Source organism: Octopus sinensis, linkage group LG5 (genome assembly GCF_006345805.1).
Source record: "Octopus sinensis linkage group LG5, ASM634580v1, whole genome shotgun sequence".
Classification (NCBI taxonomy): domain Eukaryota; kingdom Metazoa; phylum Mollusca; class Cephalopoda; order Octopoda; family Octopodidae; genus Octopus; species Octopus sinensis.
Window position 1 is genome coordinate 26593038 of NC_043001.1, and position 21129 is coordinate 26614166.

Here is a 21129-nt window from a genome sequence, read left to right on the forward strand (position 1 = left end):
AATGATAAGGGTCAGCATGGACCTTTAAGATATAAGGTGAAGAGAAATGAAGGTGGAAAGGGTGCCAGGAGTGAGTGGGTGAGTAGATGTCTGATAGTACAGGGTAGCAGAAAAGAAATGATGATAAAGTAAACCGAGGGCTCTACATAAATAGCTCAAAATATCTTTATCCCAATTTGTCATATCCTTCCCTACTTTATCAATCAAAATTTGGTAAGACCAGATCAAACTCATTGAAGTTTAATTTTCACTTGTCCCTATTCTCAATAGGATTTGCTCCATGACACTTCTTCAAAATTCATTACAGCTTTCAAATAAAACAAGTACAACTCTGTACTTTGCTTCAGCTTCCTACCAAAAACATCACATAGTTCTAGATTGAAGCCCTCTCAGAGCACACCTAGGCACAAATATTTGTCATATATGCAGTGAATCCTCTTTTCAGCACCATTTAGAAATTACATGTCTTCAATCTTAATTGCATATTTATTACAATAAGCGCCACCTTGACTAGCTTCTGTGCCAGTGGCACATAAAAAGCACCAACCGATTGTGGCCGTTGCCAGCCTCCCCTGGCACCTGTGCCGGTGGCATGTAAAAAGCACCCACTACACTCACGGAGTAGTTGGTGTTAGAAAGGACATCCAACTGTAGAAACACTGCCAGATCAGACTGGAGCCTGGTGCAGCCTCCTGGCTTCCCAGACCCCAGTCAAACCGTCCAACCCATGCTAGCATGGAAAACGGACGTTAAACGATGATGATGATGAAGTAGTTAAGTAGTGTTTCATAAGAAGATACTATGCAGGAGCAGTTCTGAAAAATGGTAACTAAATGTTAACAGTCATTGTTAACTATTTACATTGTACAATAGTTCAAACGACAGCTATAATTAGACTATAACAATTTATTTTATATACAACAAATGAGAACAATGTAATCTATACTCTTCAGAACTTGATCTGTCATTATGGAATTTTCTATGATGCCCAAACATTAAAAATTTTTGGCACCTGTGCTGGTGGCACATAAAAAGCACCATCCGTATGTGGCCAATGCCAGCGCCGCTTTGACTGGCTTCCATGTCGGTGGCACGTAAAAACCACCAACTGATTGTGGCCGTTGCCAGCTTCCCCTGGCACCTGTGCCGGTGGCACGTAAAAAGCACCAACCGATTGTGGCCGTTGCTAGCCTCCCCTGGCACCTGTGCCAGTGGCACGTAAAAAGCACCCACTACACTCATGGAGTGGTTGGCGTTAGGAAGGGCATCCAGCTGTAGAAACCCTGCCAGATCAGACTGGAGCCTGGTACAGCCTCCTGGTCGAACCATCCAACCCATGCTAGCATGGAAAACGGACGTTAAACGATGATGATGATGATGATGATATTAATCAGCTTATTAAAAATGGTACAATACTTTGCATCTACCAAACATGTCTTTACACTGAGCAAAGCATTTTTCAAAAGTAAGATCCTACAACATTGAACAGATAGGAAATGTTAATAACAAACCAGATTAAATGAACTTTTTTAACCAAACACCTAAAGACTTTTTATCTGTAAATAATATAGAATACAATGTAAAAAAAAATAGATTAAATAGAAAATTAAGCTGATAACAATTAATTGTATAAAAACAGAAATATTATTAGGTAAATAAAACTTACTGTGTATGTTTATAGTGTTGATTATGATTCCAAGGAAAAACAACACAAGTGTTCTCCAAATTATCTTTCCTATGATTGTGTGTTTTTTAATCTCTTTCCGCATCATGCTTCGAAAACTATAAGCCATAGAGGTTCCCATGATGAAGACAAACCTGAAATTAAATAGATTTACAATACAGAATGGAGTAAAAGACAGTGAACTTAGAAGTTTCATTTACTAAACTGTTGATTTTTGAACGTTTTTTTTTCTTTTTTTCTTTTTCCAATAAACTTCATGTCCTTTTCCATAAAATCCAAAGATAATGTCCATGTAAACCTCCTAAAGTATAATTATTGGTATTTTATGGATTGTTGGATTGATGAAAGGTCATGTTGACTTCTGAAAAATTAGAAATCAGACACCTGAGACATTATAGTAGGAATCATAAAACATCCTCTCAGACCATGTAGTGTGTGTATATGAATTTGTTATTTGTGTAATGAAAGGTGGATAAATGTCGCAAGAATGGCCAGTATGAAAGGAGCCATTCTGATATTACACCTGTGATTTAAAAAGTTAATATAAAAGGAGAAAGGGGCTCTCTACCCCCCTTTTTTTGACCAGGCTCCCGTTGGCTTTTATGGATTTTTTCCACCAGGAACCTTTTGTAACGCCTCCCCCTATTGGGAGTTTTTTGTTGTTATATTTTCGTTGTTAAACTGCTTTTTTACTCGGATTTCACAAACGGACAAAACCCTTTGCAACCTTTCGTCCTGTTTTGTCCCTTTATGTGATAATTGATTTTTGTCAGCCCTTGTGGCCAATAAAAGAATGAATTATTTTACATCCCCTTTCTCATTGTAATTTAAATCAGTTTTCAATGGGCACCGTTGCTTCTACAGATGGATTGAAGGATCAAGTCTTGCTCGTATCTTTCGCTTTTGACTTGGATTTTACAGCTGGATGCCTTTCCTATCACTAATCACTTTACAGATCATACTACACTAATATTTTCAAATTCACAAAAGAATACAGAAGTTATCTTACCAAGGAAAAACTAGATCCGCAAAAGTTATTCCATTCCAAGTTGAATGCTTGAAGAACCAATATTCACCGCCTCCACAATTGACAAATATCATGTCCACAATGCTAATTCTGGAGGAATATACAAATGTTAATAAATAGATGCATTATTTAACCATAACTATCCAAACAAGTCAATTAGCAATAATATAATGGAACAAAATATATTACTTTGTTTTAAAAAAATAAATAAAACACAAAGGCATGGCAAAGATTTAAATTCAAGATCATTGATTCAGTATCATAATTCAGAAATAGCATTTCTTTAAAATTTCTTAGAAGATTATGCACAATGTTCTTTCATCATTAATCATCATCATCATCATCGTTTAACGTCTGCTTTCCATGCTAGTATGGGTTGGACGATTTGACTGAGGACTGGCGAACCAGATGGCTGCACCAGGCTCCAATCATGATTTGGTAGAGTTTCTACAGCTGGATGCCCTTCCTAACGCCAACCACTCCAAGAGTATAGTGGGTGCTTCTACGTGCCACCTGCACGAGGGCCAGTCAGGCGGTATGACCATATATTCTGAGTGTTGGGGTGCGTACAATGGTATTACTGAAATGAATGTGATACCAAAATACAGCCATTTCAAGGTGAACCATTCCGAAAACTTTGTCGATCCAATAACAAATGTCCACACAAATAAATAAATATAAATAAACACAAATAAACAAATAAATAAATATAAAAAATAAAATATGCAAACTGGATTTCAGTTGCTGTTCTTTAATCATGATGTTACTAGTGATGAAGTGAGAATTAATAGATTACTTACCCTCGAAATGCATCAAGTGATTTTAACCTTTCCCGTACAAGTACACGGCTACGTAGGCTTTCATTATCATCTGTGGGGTTGATGCTGTCTGGAGAGCCAAGATCCTACAAAAAAATTAATTATCAATAAGCCCAACTATAAAAAATAAATAAAATTAAAAAAAAACTAATAATTTCATCATAGTGATTAGGGTTTTGTGGTCATGATCATAAGGTCATGAATGTGATTCCTGGACCAGCAGGTTCTATCCTACAGTAAGGCACTTCATATCACATTGCTCCAGTCTAGTCAGTTAAAAGTGAATATTGGCCAAGAGCTGGTGCAGCCCTCTCTCCTGCAAACTGTTACATCCTCAATGTTTCACCAAATCAAGAGTGGATGTGCTAAGACAGTGTGCACATCTGCTAACAACTACATAGGTATCTAAAGCAATTAGCAAAATGAGGCACATGCTACCAAGTTATACTTGCTAGTGAATGATAGTTATGGTTTTAAGTTTGCTATAAAGGAGAACATACTATAGGAGAGGGGCTTTCTCCGTCCGGATTGCGGATCCGTGGAATAAGCTGCCGGACGAGATAGTGAAGATGCCGACGACCGCTCGGTTCAAAGTCTCTCTTGACCAGAAATGGCCTGAACTCTTTGTATGACCACTCTCCCTGTACATAACTCCATGTCCCCCTACATGGCCTTGCTTTTTGCTTTTTGAGCCAAAAAATTAACTTAACTTAACCCACATTTCACAAACTGAAATACATACATCATGAAATAAACAGAATGAGAGAAAAATGTTGCTATCAAACACAGACAGCAGGCCACAGAGTTTCTAGTATTTATTTCACTGGTCTTAGAAAGATGAAAGCTGGAGTCAAGTGTGGCAGGATTTGAAACCAGAATTAAAGGGACTTCAGCTAATCCTGCAAGGTGTTTTATCTGTGGTAGTTATGGTAATATAAATTCCTAAAGCAAATAAAGAGAGTCAATGAAAATTTAAAGCAAGGGGTTTCATAAACTTACTGCTTCAATTAGTTTCTCTTGACTAAATCGGGCAATGATTCTTCTGAAGGTGACACTGCTGTAAGAAAGATAAAACGACAAAACTAATACTGATGCATCTAATGAACAGATATGGAAAAAAGTTCTATGCGAAACATAAATGTAAAAAGGAACATTTTTCTGTTCGGAATATTATTGCTAAAACACTGGCTAACACCAATCAACAAGCAATCTGTTAAAAGTTGTGCATATCAAATACAGCTTCATGGTTTCAGTCATTGAACTGTGGCCATCCTGGGGTACCTGTAGAAGACATGAGATGAGGTGGTGAAGCATGATCTTCGAATGTTGGGCCTGATGGAGGCAATGACTAGTGACTGAGACCTTTGGCGATATGCCATGCTTGAGAAGACCTGTCAAACCAGGTGCAATTGTAGTCATGACTGATACTGGTATCACGTACTTGGCACCAATGCTGGTGGCATGTAAAAAACACCTTTCAAGTGATGGGTCTCAGAGGCCAGTGTCGCATAACTAGTACCTGTGCTGGTGAGCATGGTAGGTAGGTAATAGCAGATCTGAAGAAATCTAATAGAATAAATGTGAAAACTAATTTCTGTGTCAGTGTCACACTTAGATCCCCTCTTTCACTATTTAAACAACACTCCTACTATTCCTCATGATGGGGTGAGAGTAATAGTAGGGTAGTGGCAAAGGCAGGGAGAGAAAGAAATTTAGGGAGAGTTGATGTTTTATTAAAAGAAGTAGTGTTGATGGTAGCAGTGGGAGTAATAAGAGAGAGAGAGAGAAAGAGTGGGTTATGTGAGAGATAGAGGGACTGCACACTGAAGCAACACGCTGAATAACATACTGAATGAACATGCACATTTAGCCTTTGATAGTAAAAGTATGAGTTGTAGTTGTGATAGAGGCGGAGGTGGCGTTGATGATGATGGTGGAGGGGAAGGCAGTGAAATCAAAGGTACTGAATGGTGTGTGTATAGCAGTTGTGATGGCAACAGTAGTGGTACTGGTGATGGTTGAAAACAATCAGCAGCAAGAGAGAGAGAGAAAAGAAAGAGGTTAGATATTAAAAAAATTGTACTGATGCCCAAATGGGAAGACAAAAAATGTTCATCATGCAGCTTTGCAATAAGTTCCAAGTCGACAAATTTCATCATTGTTTTGATGAAAATTGTTCATTGCTTGAAAAATATTGTTCAAGTTTAATAAAATATGTACTCAATGCATTTTTATACACCCATTTTTATTAAAATTTACTTTCAATTTAGCATTCTGCCTTATTATAATTTTTCCTCTCCTATCAATTCTCCACGTGTGGTCAACACAACCCCACCATTTATTGATTTATATATATATATATATATATATATATATATTGAAGAAACAAGAAGAAAATAAAATTAAAAGTAAAATAATTTAAGTTTATAGAGTACAAAAGGGAAAATATATTACCGTTTGAAATAAAATGCATATCTCAGCAAGATGATTACAAATACAACAGCTATGCTGACATAAATTGCTGGAAAGACAATGAGATGCTATAAGTTACACAAAAACATTTTATTAAATCAACAAAACTATATATGTTTATAATGTTGAAAACATAACACATGTAATTATTTTTTAAAAAAATTGTTACACTATTATACAATACTTCTTGCAAAGAGTGTCTGTAGTCACTGGACTTGCTAGGAACAGTAGCAAAATTTCCCTCAAATTGTACCCTACTACCTTAAAAAGGCCAGTTGAATGATGAATCCGAAATATACTATGCTTGAAAAAAAGATATGGTGGTCACAACTGAAATGCCTTTCATCACAAGTATTCCTAATAAAAACTACCCTTGAACTAAACAGTACTTGTTATTTTTTTATATATATATACATATATATATATATATATATATATTATATATATATATATATATATATATATGAGGGAATATTATTCCAAACTTACAGGGAAAAATTCAATTTAGAAATACTAAATCAAATTTCACAAAATATAATATAATATATATATATATTGCACATTACTCATTATTATATGTTTTATCTTATATTTAATCTTTCTAGAATACGTAATTTTTCTAAATGGTATAATTTAATTTTTCATTATTGAATTGATAAAAGGTGGTTTTTTTCCTAATTTATATATAGGCGCAGGAGTGGCTGTGTGGTAAGTAGCTTGCTGACCAACCACATGGTTCCGGGTTCAGTCCCACTGCGTGGCATCTTGGGCAAGTGTCTTCTGCTATAGCCCCGGGCCGACCAATGCCTTGTGAGTGGATTTGGTAGACGGAAACTGAAAGAAGCCTGTCGTATATATGTATATATATATGTATGCGTGTGTGTGTTTGTGTGTCCCCCTAGCATTGCTTGACAACCGATGCTGGTGTGTTTACGTCCCCGTCACTTAGCGGTTCGGCAAAAGAGACCGATAGAATAAGTACTGGGCTTACAAAGAATAAGTCCCGGGGTCGATTTGCTCAACTAAAGGCGGTGCTCCAGCATGGCCGCAGTCAAATGACTGAAACAAGTAAAAGAGTAATATATATATATATACCGGAATAAGCATATAAATGTGAAACAAGGTGGGAAAAAAAAAAGAGTACTCAAATACCAGAGGTAGAGTAATTTGCTTTATTTCAAAGCAGCAGAAATATAACAAAAGCTGTTACTCAGAGTTTCATGTTCCTGTTCGTTGAGCAGTTTTGTTTTTAACAAAATTGTCCGACCAACAGGAATGTGAAACTCTGAGTAACAGCTTTTGTTATATTTCTTCTGCTTTTAAATAAAGTATATATAAAGGGCTGGTAAGTTGGAAGGCTGTACCAGACTCCAGTCTGATTTGGCATGGTTTTCTATGACTGGATGCCCAACTGACTATAGAAAATATTCTAATATTAGGGTTATTAGGGTATAGAAACCACCATAACAGAAAAAGTGGGCATTAGTACATGTGGAAATCAAACCTGAAAGAGGTGTGGGTTCAGTTCCTATGTGTACTAATGCCCATTTCTTTTTCTATTAGGGGTTTATATACCCTAATATTAGACTATTTTTTATAGTCAATATATGATGAAAGTTTACAATTATATTTACAAAATTTTCACTTGTCACTGTTTCTTAATTTATGAAGAATACGCTCACACACACACACACATGTATGCACATATATATAACTGTGTGGCCTAGAGGTTAGGTTGTTGCGCTCACAATTGCTAGATTGTGGGTTCAATTTTCAGACTTGGCAGTGTATAGTGTTCTTGAGTAAAACACTTCCTTTCATGTTGCTCTAGTCTACTCAGTTCTAATTGAGTAACCCTGAAATAGTATAACCTTCTGATCAGGAGCAATGTTGGCCTGCTTCACTAGCCAGTAGGATGGCATCATTCAAAGGCTTAAACAATGTGAAGTGCATTGTGACCAGTGATGTATCACAATATCTTATAGTCTAGTCAATACTGTGATGTATATATATCATCATTTAATGTCTGCTTTCCATGCTGGTATGAATAGGATGATTTGACAGGAGATGGCCAGACAGAAGCCTGCACCAGACTTGTGTTTTGGCAGGATTTTTACAGCAAGATGCCCTTCATAACACCAACCATCCAGCATATATGTGTGTGTGTGTATATATATATATATATATATATATGTGTATATATACATACATACATACAAACAACAACAGATGGATTATGTTTCACTAAACAGCTGTTTCAGTTGTATTTTTTTATTGATAAATAGAATTATTACATCATGTGAAAAAAACCTGTTCTCCTCAGGTGAATATATGTAAGAATCAAACATTTCAAAACATCTCAATTCCAAAGCAAAATACCATTTCGTGACTCGAGTGCTTTTGCCTGTCTCTTCTCAATGCTCGTTTTTCCAGTGCACTTCACATCGTCTTGGCTTAACAGACCTCACCGTTTGTTTTTACTGTTTTGTTCTTACTGTGTTTTTGTTACCACTTTAACCTTCCACAAAAAATCCCAAATTTTATTTAATTTGCTTTGCGGGAAGGACTGTTTTAATGAAGTTATGTCTTGTCACTACCTTCGAAAGGCAGAGTAGATAAAACAGGGGACAACTGATGAAGGGATGCTCTTTAAGGTGCCTGTCTCGTTTCTCTATTTGTTTCTTTCATTGTTCAAAAAAAAAGTTCGTTTTATATGTTTTTGTTTTTTATGTTCTCAATTCGTTGATGTTTTTTGATGTCCTGTACCCATATATGCATGTATATATACATATATATGTAGGTATGTATATATATGTATGTATATATATATACATATATTTATAATTATTTGTGAATGAAGGCTACCATTGGTTTCATGTTAAATAGGAAAATATCTTAGTGTTTTAATTTTTCAAGCTGATCACATGGAGAAAGATGTTTGCTTCCATTTTGGAAAACACAGCCTCTTTTAGTTCTTGATGGTTCTTGTAAATTCAAGTAAATAAATCAATGAATCAAGAGACGTTACTCTTGGGCCTCACTGAGGCAATGACTAGTGACTGAGACCTTTGGAGATATGCTGTGCCTGAGAAGACCCGGCAAGCCAAGTGAGACCATAACCTGTGGCCTATACCAGTGGTGTATAACCAGCCTCCTTATGCGTACCCTTCATTCACTGGACAATAAATTTTGCTTGCGAAGACCTGTTGAGGCAAGTGAAATCAAAATCGCTGACATAGTCGATGACGGTACTGCATGATTGGCGCTTGTGCCAGTGGAACATTAAAAGCACCATCTAAGCGTGATAGTTGCCAGGGCCACTGACTGGTTCCCATGCCAGTGGCACATAAAAAACACCATTCGAGTGTCATCGTTGTGTCACCTTACTGGCACATGTCCCAGTGGTATGTGAAAAACAACATTTGAGCGTGGTTTTTGCCAGTGTCACTGGACTGGCTCCTGTGCAGGTGGCATGTAAAAAAACACCTTTTGAGCGTGGTCGTTGCCAGTACTGCCTGATTGGCCCTCGTGCCGGTGGCATGTAAAAGCACCCACTATACACTCAGAATGGTTGGCATTAGGAAGGGCATCCAGCTGTAGAAACTTTGCCAGATCAGACTGGAGCCAGGTGCAGCCTTCTGGCTCGCCAGTCCTCAGTCAAACCGTCCAACCCATGCCAGCATGGAAAGCGGACGTTAAACGATGATGATGATATAAGAATAAAGCACTAAAAATTGATTGAATTTATAAAATCATGGTGAAGAATGTAGCAGCTAATAAATAAAAATAAAGGAACATCATCATCATCATCGTTTAGCGTCCGTTTTCCATGCTAGCATGGGTTGGACGGGTCAACTGGGGTCTGTGAAGCTGGAAGGCTTCGTCAGGCCCAGTCAGATCTGGCAGTGTTTCTACGGCTGGATGCCCTTCCTAACGCCAACCACTCCGCGAGTGTAGTGGGTGTTTTTTTACGTGCCACCTGCACAGGTGCCAGACAGAGCTGGCGAACGGCCACGAATGGATGGTGCTTTTACGTGTCACCGGCACGGGGCCAGGCGATGCTGGCAACGGACATGAACGGATGGTGCTTTTACGTGCCACCGACACGGGGCCAGACAGAGCTGGCAACCGGCCACGAACGGACGGTGCTTTTACGTGTCACCGGCACGGGGGCCAGCCGAGGCTGGCAACGGACGCGAACAGATGGTGCTTTTACGTGCCACCGACACGGTTGCCAGACAGAGCTGGCAAATGGCCACGAGTGGACGGTGCTTTTACGTGTCACCGGCACGGGGGCCAGCCGAGGCTGGCAACGGACACGGACGGATGGTGCTTTTACGTGCCACCGACACGGGGCCAGACAGAGCTGGCAAACGGCCACGAACGGATGGTGCTTTTACGTGTCACCGGCACGGGGGCCAGCCGAGGCTGGCAACGGACGCGAACAGATGGTGCTTTTACGTGCCACCGACATGGTTGCCAGACAGAGCTGGCAAACGGCCACGAGCGGATGGTGCTTTTACGTGTCACCGGCACGGGGCCAGACAGAGCTGGCAAACGGCCACGAACGAATGGTGCTTTTACGTGCCACCGACACGGGGCCAGACAGAGGTGGCCAACGGCCACGAACGGACGGTGCTTTTACGTGTCACCGGCACGGGGCCAGGCGAGGCTGGCAACGAACACGAATGGATGGTGCTTTTATGTGCCACCGACACGGGGCCAGGCAGAGCTGGCAAACGGCCATGAGCGAATGGTGCTTTTACGTATCACCGGCACGGGTGCCAGACGAGGCTGACAGCGGACACGAACAGATGGGTCACTTAACCCCTGCTTTCTGATATATGATTTGATTTTGATTGTTCTCACTGGTCTTGCCGGGTCTTCTCATGCACAGCATACTTCCATAGGTCTCGGTCTCTGGTCATTTCCTTGGTGAGACCTAGAGTTCGAAGGTCGTGCTTCACCACCTCGACCCAGGTTTTCCTGGGTCTACCTCTTCCACAGGTCCCCTCAACTGCCAGGGTGTGGCACTTTTTCACACACCTATCTTCATCCATTCTCACCACATGACCATACCAGCGCAATCGTCTCTCTTGCACACCATAACTGATGCTTCTTAGGTCCAACATTTCTCTCAAGGAACTAACGCTCTGTCGAGTAAGTACACTGACATTACACATCCATCAGAGCATACTGGCTTCATTCCTCATGAGCTTACGCATGTCCTCAGCAGTCACGGCCCATGTTTCACTGCCATGTAGCATGGCAGTTCGTACACATGCATCAAACAGTCTGCCTTTTACTCTGAGCGAGAGGCCTTTAGTCACCAGCAGAGGTAATAGCTCCCTAAACTTTGCCCAGGCTATTCTTATTCTAGCAGTTACACTATCAGCGCACCCATCCCCACTACTGACTTGGTCACCTAGATAATGGAAGCTATCAACTACTTCTAGTTTTTCCCCCTGGAAAGTGACGGAAGTTGTTTTCTGCAGATTTTCAGAGGTTAATGCTCCCGAGCATCTGCCACATACAAAAACCATCTTCCTAGTTAGCCTTCCTATGACATTGCTGCACCTCTTATGTGTCCATAGCTTACACTTGGTGCATCTTATAGAGTTTCTACCTACACCTTTTCTACAGATCGAGCAGGGCCATCTACCTGAAGGCGTTTGTGATTTGTCTACCTTCCTACTTATTACGACTTTGGTTTTAGCTAGGTTGACTCTAAGGCCCTTCGATTCTAAACCATGCTTCCACACCTGAAACTTCTTCTCCAGTTCTGATAATGACTCAGCAATTAGAGCAAGGTCATCAGCATAGAGGAGCTCCCAGGGGCATCCTGTCTTGAATTCCTCCGTGCGAAAATCTCCAACTATACAAAAGAATATCAATGAAAGTTTGCAACCAAAATGTTGAGAGAAGATTGCTGTCATCAATATTATTTTGTTAATTAGAACAGTGGACTGGCAGAATTGTTAGCATGAAGAATAGAATTACAACAGGTTGTACCATTTTATTTACATTCATTTGTAAATGACAAGAGGTGCAGGAAAATACTGATTTCTCAACACAAATATAAATATGAAAGAAGTCATAAAAGATTGATAGAAATATATTTGTAAATAGTATTTTGCTTTGAATTTCAATTCGTTACAGAGATATATTAATGAAAGAAGAAAATGCAAAATTATAAGTGAAGGAGATACATACGGATCAAAATGTCAGTGGGATTGTTTGTCAGTTCCTGAGAACAATGGGTTCTGTTGTAAATCAACAAATTATAAATACCACTCTCTTTAAAATGGAATGTAGTCTCCCTAAAATTGAAAATAAAAAAGCATTTATTTGTGTGTGTGTAAATTATATATATATATAATATATATATATATATATATATATATATATTTTGAATCGTTAGTCCCTACACGCAATTTTTTTCTCTCCTTGTTTCTTTTCTGTGTTTCTGTCGAAGAGTGTAGGCTCGAAACGTAAAAGACTTGTTTTATTTCTATTCCTGAGCGCCATACTAATACATTATTTGTTTGTACTCCACCTGCCTTCGTCTTTTGTTTATTTTTGTAAACCTGCCTTTGTCTTTTGTTTATTTTCATAAACCTTCCCGTTAAATATATATATATATAATAATAATAATAATATTAGGGAGTATATCCAAACTTACAGGGAAAAATTAGATTTAGGATTAAATCAAATTTCACAGTATAAATATAAATTAAGTTAGAGATAAAACCACTATTAGGCAACTCAAACAGTGATAGACATAAACCAAAACATTAAAAAAATAAATATAAATAATATATAATATATATATATATAAAATTTGAATTATTAAAATTTTCAATTTTTCAATTTTTATATAAAAAAATTTTTTTTTTAATGTTTTGGTTTATGTCTACACTCACGGAGTGGTTGGCGTTAGGAAGGGCATCCAGCTGTAGAAACACTGCCAGATAAGACTGGAGCCTGGTGCAGCCTTCTGGCTTCCCAGATCCCCGGTCGAACCGTCCAACCATGCTAGCATGGACAACGGACGTTAAACAATGATGATGATGATGATGATGATGTTTTGGTTTATGTCTATCACTGTTTGAGTCGCCTAATAGTGGTTTTATATATATATATATATTCATATGTATGCATTACATGCTTATGTTTTATCTATTCACACGTGTGCGCGTGCGCACACGCACACACAAGTCAAAAACTTGGCTCAATGGGTGATTAACTGACTACACCACATCTGCAACAGTTCAAGCACACTAGAAGAAGGCCTACTTAATGCTGGAAGTTACACGTTTGCATGGTCTCCTCATGCTTTGTCAGACAATGAACTGCCCTCTCTGCAATCACACAGGACTTGCACCAGATGTCGTCATGCACCACACATCTGATAGTGGACCTCATCGCATTGATCCACTTGTGCTGGCTCACAATGACCCACAAGACCTGTCAATGGTAATACCTATTTCTTTATTACCCACAAGGGGCTAAACATAGGGGGGACAAACAAAGACAGACATAGGTATTAAATTGATTACATTGACCCCCAGTGCATAACTGGTACTTAATTTATCGATCCAAAAAGGATGAAAGGCAAAGTCGACCTCGGTGGAATTTGAACTCACAACGTAGCGGCAGACAAAATACTGCTAAGCATTTCGCCCAGCGTGCTAACGTTTCTGCCAGCTTGCCACCTTCGTCAATGGTAATACCCTGGACTTGCTGGCTAAACTCAGCAATCCTGATGATGCCTGACCATTATTGACAATGCTCTTTGTCTTGGCCACAAATGACACATTCTCAGCAGAATCCTCCAGATATTTCATAACCCTGCACACAAAGGATGCTGCTACAATCAAGAAACTGGCAAGCTCTAAGTCACTGTAGATGGCAGCTCTGAACATGCTATCACTTATCATTTCTTGTGTCAGATGGGAATCTGTCGTGTCGATGCTATTGATACACCTAAACAACTCAAAAATTATTTTTGGTGCATGTTGTATATCACAAATGGAGTTCTTTATTCTAAGTGATTTAACCCTTTTGTTACTGTATTTATTTTGAGATGCTCTGTGTTTCTTTCAATTATTTTAAATATAACAAAGAATTTAGTGAATTAACTTCGTTATCATTAAGCTAGTGTTAGGAACATAAATTGTGACTAAGGTTTGGTGGAAGATTTCAATTCAAAACTTATGAAAACAAGACATTTGTACTAAAGAGCCAGAGCCGGTTTCAGCCGGGTTGGTAACGAAAGGGTTAAGTGTAATTCAAAACATGTTGAAATCTAAAATGACAAAAATAAAGGAAGATCAATTATTATTTGTCCTAATGCTATCTTTCTCAGAAAAGTATCAAAACAATAAGAAAATGCACACCCACAAATACACACACACACACACAAAATGACAGGAATTGGGGCATGAAGTGTGTGTGTGTGTGGGGGGGGGGTAGATTTATTTGTTCTATCAATATTCTTTATCTTTTTTATTTCAGATGAATAAAATGAAACATCTGTATATGTTCTTGAAACCTATCTTTCTAGTCACATATTATTTATCTATATTGGCAAATCATCATCATCATCATCTTTCTTTAACATCCGCTTTCCATGTTGTCATAGGTGGGGCGGTTTGACATGGAGCTGACCGGCAGGGAGCTATCCAGACTCTAGCTGTCTTCTGTGGCATGGTTTCAATGGCTGGATGCCCTTCTTAATGCCAACCATTTAGCAGAGTGTGGTGGGTGCTTTTTACATGTCACTGGCACATGTCCATTTACGCAGCACCGGCACCCGAAAGAACAAGCCTGTATGTGTGGAAGACAGTGACTTTACTTAGCTTGATGTGTCTTCAAATTGTCATATCTCTCAGTCCCTTGTCATTTCCTCAGTGAGGCCCAGTGTCTGAAGATCCTTTCCCACGACCTTGTCCCACATCTTCCTGGGTCCACCATTTCCACAAGTACCCTCCACAATTAGAGCTCAGCACTTATCTATGCAACTATCATCATTCATACACATCACATGATCAAACCAGTGGAGTCTTCCTTCTTGCACACGACATCTCTTTACTCTTTTACTTGTTTCAGTCATTTGACTGTGGCCATGCTGGAGCACCGCCTTTTAGTCGAGCAAATCAACCCCAGGACTTATTCTTTGTAAGCCTAGTACTTATTCTATCGGTCTCTTTTGCCGAACCGCTAAGTTACGGGGATGTAAACATACTACCATCGGTTGTCAAGCAATGTTGGGGGGGGGGGGGGTACAGACACACAAACACATATACATATATACGACGGGCTTCTTTCAGTTTCCGTCTACCAAATCCACTCACAAGGCTTTGGTCGGCCCGAGGCTATAGTAGAAGACACTTGCCCAAGGTGCCACACAGTGGGACTGAACCTGGAACCATGTGATTCGTAAGCAAGCTACTTACCACACAGCTACTCCTACGCCACTCTGATGCCTATTATACCCAGTTTCCCTCTTAAATCATTTACACTCTGTTGTGCATGCACACAGACATACCCATCCAGCGGAGAAAAAAAAAAGTTTACGAATTAACAAGACAAATTAGAAATACATGCTGCATGTACTTACTGACATAAATCTCCTTCCTCATCCGTAACCTTAAAGTGTACAGGCCATCGAGAATCCACTCTCAAAGAACATGTGGTTCCAGGGTTGATGCGGGCTTTTAATCTTAGCTTACACTGAAAAATCACAACAATCAATCATTCAGTTATATTGCTATGCATAAAAATAACATGTCCTCCTAGGTAATATTGTACGGCTTTTGTAGCAATTGTTTTCATGGTGTCTTAAATAATAAAAATTCTTGTACATAATATAATTAAATGTAAATTACTAACAACATGGGTCTCAATTTTTCATGAACAATAAAATTAAAAACCCAATGACATATGTGGAACACAGTTGACCTAATGACTACTGTCCACTCCAACCCACACAGCTGCTACAACTACATGTCAAATCACTCACAAATCTTCACCAGAATGACACCGCAATATAAAGTTGATATGAACAAACAAAAGTGAAATACACAGTAAAAGAAGCATTTGACAAGCTACATTCATATCCAAATTCTGTTGTGTAGCTAAGCATATTTCATTGAATTAAAAAAAAAAACTTGTTCAACAATGAAGAGCCTCTTAACTGTTTCTTATTTCTTTACTGCCCACAATGGGCTAAACGCAGAGGGGACAAACAAGGACAGACAAACGGATTAAGTCGATTATATCGACCCCAGTGTGTAATTGGTATGTATTTAATTGACCCCGAAAGAATGAAAGGCAAAGTTGACCTTGACGGAATTTGAACTCAGAACGTAGCGGCAGACGAAATACCTATTTCTTTACTACGCACAAGGGGCTAAACGCAGAGGGGACGAACAAGGACAAACAAACGGATTAAGTTGATTATATTGACCCCAGTGTGTAATTGGTACGTATTTAATTGACCCCGAAAGAATGAAAGGCAAAGTCGACCTCGGCGGAATTTGAACTCAGAACGTAGCAGCAGACGAAATACCTATTTCTTTACTACCCACAAGAGGCTAAACGCAGAGGGGACAAACAAGGACAAACAAACGGATTAAGTTGATTATATCGACCCCAGTGTGTAATTGGTACGTATTTAATTGACCCCGAAAGAATGAAAGGCAAAGTCAACCTTGATGGAATTTGAACTCAGAACGTAACGGCAGACAAAATACCACTAAGCATTTCGCCTGGCGTGCTAACGTTTCTGCCAGCTCACCTCTTAACTGTTTCTATACAGCTGTCAGTCATTCAGAAGCATGTTAGATAATAGTAATATTAAGTAAAATTTCTCAGTTGTCACTCTTTCATACCACATAATTAAACTTTGCACACTAGGATGTGTAGTATGTTTCCAAAATAGTCCGAAGTTTAGCATATCCAGCTGCAAAGGGAAAAATGGATAGCCAAGTCAAGGAGTTACTGAATAAACAACCATGATTCCAATATCTTGTAGCCTTTGACCAGTGATATGATGTGGCCACAAATTACTTCATGTAGGTGTTGTAGTATGTGAAGGCGCATGGTTCAGTGGTAAGAGCACTGGGCTTACAGTCATGAGGTAGTGAGTTCAATTCCCGGACCAGGCCATGTGTTGTGTTCTTGAGCAAGACACTTTATTTTACGTTGCTTCAGTTCACTCAACTGTAGAAATGAACTGGGACGTCACTGGTGTCAAGCTGTATCGGCCCTTGTGTTTCCCTTGGATAACATTGGTGGTATGGAGAGGGGAGACTGGTATGCATGGATGACTGCTGGTCTTCCATAAACAACCTTTCCCAGGCTTGTGCCTTGGAGGGAAACTTCTAGGATCAATCTTTACCCTTTAGGTGTTGTAATGTAATTCACCATGATAAAATTGAAATACTTTTTAATGACTAGTAGTGATAGATTTAATTACTCATGAGAAGAACTTACTGCAATAACCTGACACCCTTTCTAGGAAGAAATTGTCTCACATTGGTCTCGTAATAATAAAAAAAAAGATGTTATAAATATCACCCCAGTAAATAACAGAGATCAAACAAGCATATCAATTATGTTTTAAGACAATGAAGAATTCTCTATGTCAATTAATCTCAACTCTTCCTCTGTCGTTTACACCCTTGGCTTTATTGTATGATGAATTTTGATATTTTATCCCCTTACTCCCATGCAAAAATATTTAATTTCTGTATGTAAGAGTCTATGTCACAAAAAGCTATCTTTAAGATAGCCTGTTAGCACTATGTCTCCTACGAGCGTAATTGCATGGGAGACAAACAAACATATATGGAAAAGTAGAAGAGAGGTTTGTTAATGTTCTACAGCGTGAAGAGCAAATGTATGAAGTGTTCTGGTTTACAGAGCAGTGTATCAGAGAAATTGAGATGTGGGGGAGAAGTGTGTGCATGTGGCAGACTTGCATTTAGTGATTCTGAAAAGAAAGGGACACGGAAGTACTATTATGAGAGGTTACTGAATGTGGAGAATGAATGGGGGAAAGAGAATCTTGTGAATCTGGCTGAGGGTCTAGGTGTTCTTGTTGACAGCAATGTTATGAATAAAGCAATTAGGGATAAGAAGACTGGGAAAGCCCCTGACACATAAGGAATTGCTTCCAAGATGCTTAAAATATTGGGCGGAGAAGGATATGATTTAGTCACCTGTATAGTAAATCAGGTTGTACGGGAAGGTATCGTAGCTAACAAATGGTGTAACAATATTATAGCCAACTGCTACAAGGGTAATTAGAAGTATCAAGTTGCTAGACCAAATTATGAAAGTTACAAAGAGCTATAACCCAGTTAATTATGGAGGGAGTTAGATTACATAAGATTCAGCTTAGTTTTGCTAGGAAGAAGAACCACTGATACTCTCCCTTGACTGTACTTGATTGTTGTTGACCTGGAGAAAGCCCTTAATAGGGTGTCTCATTCCCTCCCTCATCTAGTGGTCACTGCAGAAGCTAGGAGTTGATGAATGGTTAGTGAGAACCAATCAAACCATATACAGGGATGCTGTCAGCAAAGTGAGAGTTAACTGAGTACAGCAATAAACTTAGTGCACAGGCTGTAGCTCATCAGGATTCAGTCATCAGTCTCCTCCTATTTATCATAGTCCTCCAAGCCATAACATAAGAATTTAAGACTGGCTGCCCATTGGAATTCCTCTATGCTGATGACTTGTTCTTATAATTGAAACTGCAGCAGAATAAGAAATGAAATTCCAAGTGTGGAAGCAAAATCTAGAATTAAAGTGTCTTAACCCTTTAGCATTTAAACCAGCCACATCCAGCCAAAATATTCTCCCCTGTTTTATGTTCAAATTGGCCAGATCTGGTCTCTCACACCAGCCCTACTATATAGTTCAAAAAATGAATAGTTACTTCATCAAAATCTCAAAGCTACAAGATAATGCAGGATTAATTAAAAACAATGTGAATAAATAAACACTGCATTTGATAGAATAATGCAAATACTAAAGGGTTAAAGGTAATTTAGCAAAGGCCAAAGTTCTAGATGGCAGGAAAACAGACGCGACACTAACCACTCTGGGTAAATGGCCCTGTTCTATACATTGAAAAGGAGTAGGTACAAATTTCATATGATGTACTCAGTGTAAACTATGGTTACAAAAGAGACAGTAAAATCACAAGAAGTTTAACAGAGAAAGTAGAACTTGCCAGTAGCAGATGTGCAGGAATGATAAATAATAGGAGCATACAGAAAATAGATGTTCTGGAATGCCTGTTTCTTGAAGGTAGTGGAGGATGATGTGCTGAAAGCATAACTGATAGAATAAGAATTGGCTAGAGAAAGTTCAGAGAACTATTATCTCTGTTAGTAACAGAAGACAGAAGGCCTCTCTCTCAGGTTGTATGCTGCATGTGTATGAACAGTATGCTAGATAATTGTGAAACTAGGGGCTGTGAATGCAGAGGATGTGCAAAGACTAGAAAGAAATAAAACTAGCATGCACCAAGGATGTGCAACATCAGTATGCATGTATGACAAAGTATAAATGTGCTGAGAGAAAAATTGGGCATAAAAGGCATCAGATGTGGTATGCAGGTGAGAAGATTGCGTTTGTATGGTTATGTGATGTGTATAGATAAAAACAGTTGTATAAAGAAGTGCCAATCGCTAACAGTGGACAGAGCCTGTGGTAGAAGGCTCGGGAATATGTGGAGCAAAGTGGTGAAGACTGACCTCAAAATATTGAGCCACTCAGAAGAGATGACAAGGAACTGAGCTAAATGGCAATTTACTGTGTTTGAGAAAATCCATCCAGCTCAGCAAAATCGAGGTTCTGTCAAGCTTTCTCCAACAATTCATTTTCTAACACCCATTCTGCCATCATTATTCTGTGGCACCCTATTTCTTCACTTCCCCTCCATTCAACTGTTATTCTTTGCATCCATCTCATTCCCTATCTCTAATCATCTGTCACACTTTTCTCACACAGAGCACCAACTGACACATCCACCTTTTTCTACTCCTCTGTCCTATTCTGTCTCTCATATCCACCTTGTACCTTAACCTTACATCTCTCTCTCTCATTTTCCAGATGGGCAAGGAATGTATTCACCACTTCAGCCTTACCCTGACCCTAGTTTCTTATCCTTCAATCCTATACCTCAATCAGTTAAAGGGTCTTGTCTTCCAACAAAATTCAAATTGAGAATAATAAAACTGAGCACTAACTTTCCAACATTCTGAACTTTGAGAAAAGTAAGACAAGTTTGTTGTGGATTCACTTTTAATCATTATGTTGGCTGTGTTGACTTTTGGCTTGAGTGTTTCATTTCTACAGGGAGAAACTTTTTCCAAAGACTCATCCTGAACAGCAAATATACATTGACCTGGAAAAGAATTTAGGAAAAAATATATTAAAACTAGAATTAAGAAAACAAATAATTTGAAAATAGGTTATCAGATAGTTTTCATTATGTACTTATGGTATACTAAATTAGCAAATCGATTAATGGTTACAGAGGAACTTAAATATTTGAACAAGATTTCTATAAAACATTTCTCATGCCCAGATATCTTATCTCCATCCGCCTTTCATTTCCTGCTAGGATACCCATGTTATCTCCTCTTTGACAATGTTAACTTTACACCAAATATACTGAGCGGAGAAATTTACTGACTAAAAATACTTATTTATTTTGATTATGCATAAATGGGAAGATTTTATCAAGCTGAATTTACAGGACTTGAACTCAAAATTGAGAACAAATCCAAAAACACAAATATTTTGTCCGATGCCTCAACCATAGGCACAGCCTTTTTTTAATGTGTACATTAAATACATAACTTGTTTTGGAATGAAAATGCCATCTGGTTCTCAATAAGCTTAATGAAATAAATTCTGAAACAAAAGCACAAAACATTTAAAACATGTGAAATCATTTACATAAACACCAAAGGTATCAATCAATATGAATAATTTAATCTAGGGAATGAGACATATGTAACATCATTTTACACTATAATATTAGTTTAGTTAGAGCAAAACTAATTTCCATTCAAAATCAAATTAGATACAATTAAGGAAAAAAT

The 21129-nt window shown here is 38.6% G+C and overlaps 1 protein-coding gene across 1 annotated transcript in view; it reads right to left on the reverse strand.

Annotated features, from left to right (window-relative positions):
• Nucleotides 1–21129, reverse strand: part of LOC115211878 (heparan-alpha-glucosaminide N-acetyltransferase) — a 62171-nt gene that overhangs the window by 20417 nt on the left and 20625 nt on the right. The window contains exons 2-9 of the mRNA XM_029780617.2: nt 20269–20426; nt 15624–15736; nt 12215–12321; nt 5984–6050; nt 4529–4586; nt 3512–3615; nt 2694–2801; nt 1667–1818 (exon numbers count right to left, since the gene is read on the reverse strand). Of these exons, the coding sequence (XP_029636477.1) occupies nt 1667–1818; nt 2694–2801; nt 3512–3615; nt 4529–4586; nt 5984–6050; nt 12215–12321; nt 15624–15736; nt 20269–20426 (867 nt within the window). The remainder of the gene's footprint in view (nt 1–1666; nt 1819–2693; nt 2802–3511; nt 3616–4528; nt 4587–5983; nt 6051–12214; nt 12322–15623; nt 15737–20268; nt 20427–21129) is intronic.